Below are 826 nucleotides of genomic sequence, written 5' to 3' on the forward strand. Positions count from 1 at the left end.
GCATCGTGCGCGCGCGCCGCGGCCTCGGCGGTGTCGAATGTGCCGAGCCAGAGCCTGCAGCCGCGGCGACCGGGCACGCGCACCTCGCACACCCACCGCCCGGCGTTGCCCCGCCGCCGGACGCCGCGGAACACGGGGTGCCGCGTCTCCCGGAACTTGGTCCGCCCCGCCGGTCGCTTCGGCGGCGATGTCCACACCGTCTGGTGGTGCTCCGGCGAGGTGGAGGCCGATGGCGAGCTGCACGGCGAGCCAGACTCGGCGCTCATCTCCTTCTTGATCTGGCACATCTTCTTCTTATCAGTTGTCGATTGCTTCGCTTCAAGGTGTTGATCTGCGTTGCTGCTGCTTGAATGGCGTCTCGAGTGGTTTTGGGATGCGAATGGTGGATTTGCAGGCGCATATTTATAGGTGGCGGCTGGCTCTGCCTGGAGCAGAGTACAAAGCGCGGGAAGCAGAGCAAGGGCGATGCATCTGGCTAAAGGCCGGGGAAGCAACTTGCAACCAGGCAACAGGGTGGCTCTGAGAGTGACCTGATTTCCATTTTTAATGCCAACTTGCAACCACAAGACTGCTTTTGCTTCCGCTACCGGTCTCTGTCTCCGGTTACCAGCAGCGGTTTGTGGCGTTGTCAAATGTCATTTGTGGTTAGCTATGTTTTTTTTAACCGACGGCAAAAGCTTTGCCGAATTTTTATTAGAGGGAAAAAAAAAACGAGCAGAACAAAAAAAACCCAAAAAAGCGAAAAACAAAGAGCAGTGCCAGGGGCACCCAACTGGACACGCCTAAAACCTGTACAAGAACAACTACTCTAGGTTGCTGTACGAGG

General features: G+C 57.3%; 1 protein-coding gene across 1 annotated transcript in view; it reads right to left on the bottom strand.

Moving 5' to 3' along the window:
* The window catches only part of LOC106804120 (dehydration-responsive element-binding protein 1A-like), a 5,906-nt gene extending 5,464 nt beyond the window's left edge, over positions 1 to 442 (bottom strand). Inside the window, exon 1 of the mRNA XM_014804713.2 lies at positions 3 to 442. Coding sequence (XP_014660199.1) covers positions 3 to 287 — 285 coding nt within the window. The 5' untranslated portion in view covers positions 288 to 442. The remainder of the gene's footprint in view (positions 1 to 2) is intronic.
* Between the last annotated feature and the right edge of the window lie 384 nt (positions 443 to 826).

The sequence above is a fragment of the Setaria italica genome, chromosome II (genome assembly GCF_000263155.2).
Source record: "Setaria italica strain Yugu1 chromosome II, Setaria_italica_v2.0, whole genome shotgun sequence".
NCBI lineage: Eukaryota > Viridiplantae > Streptophyta > Magnoliopsida > Poales > Poaceae > Setaria > Setaria italica.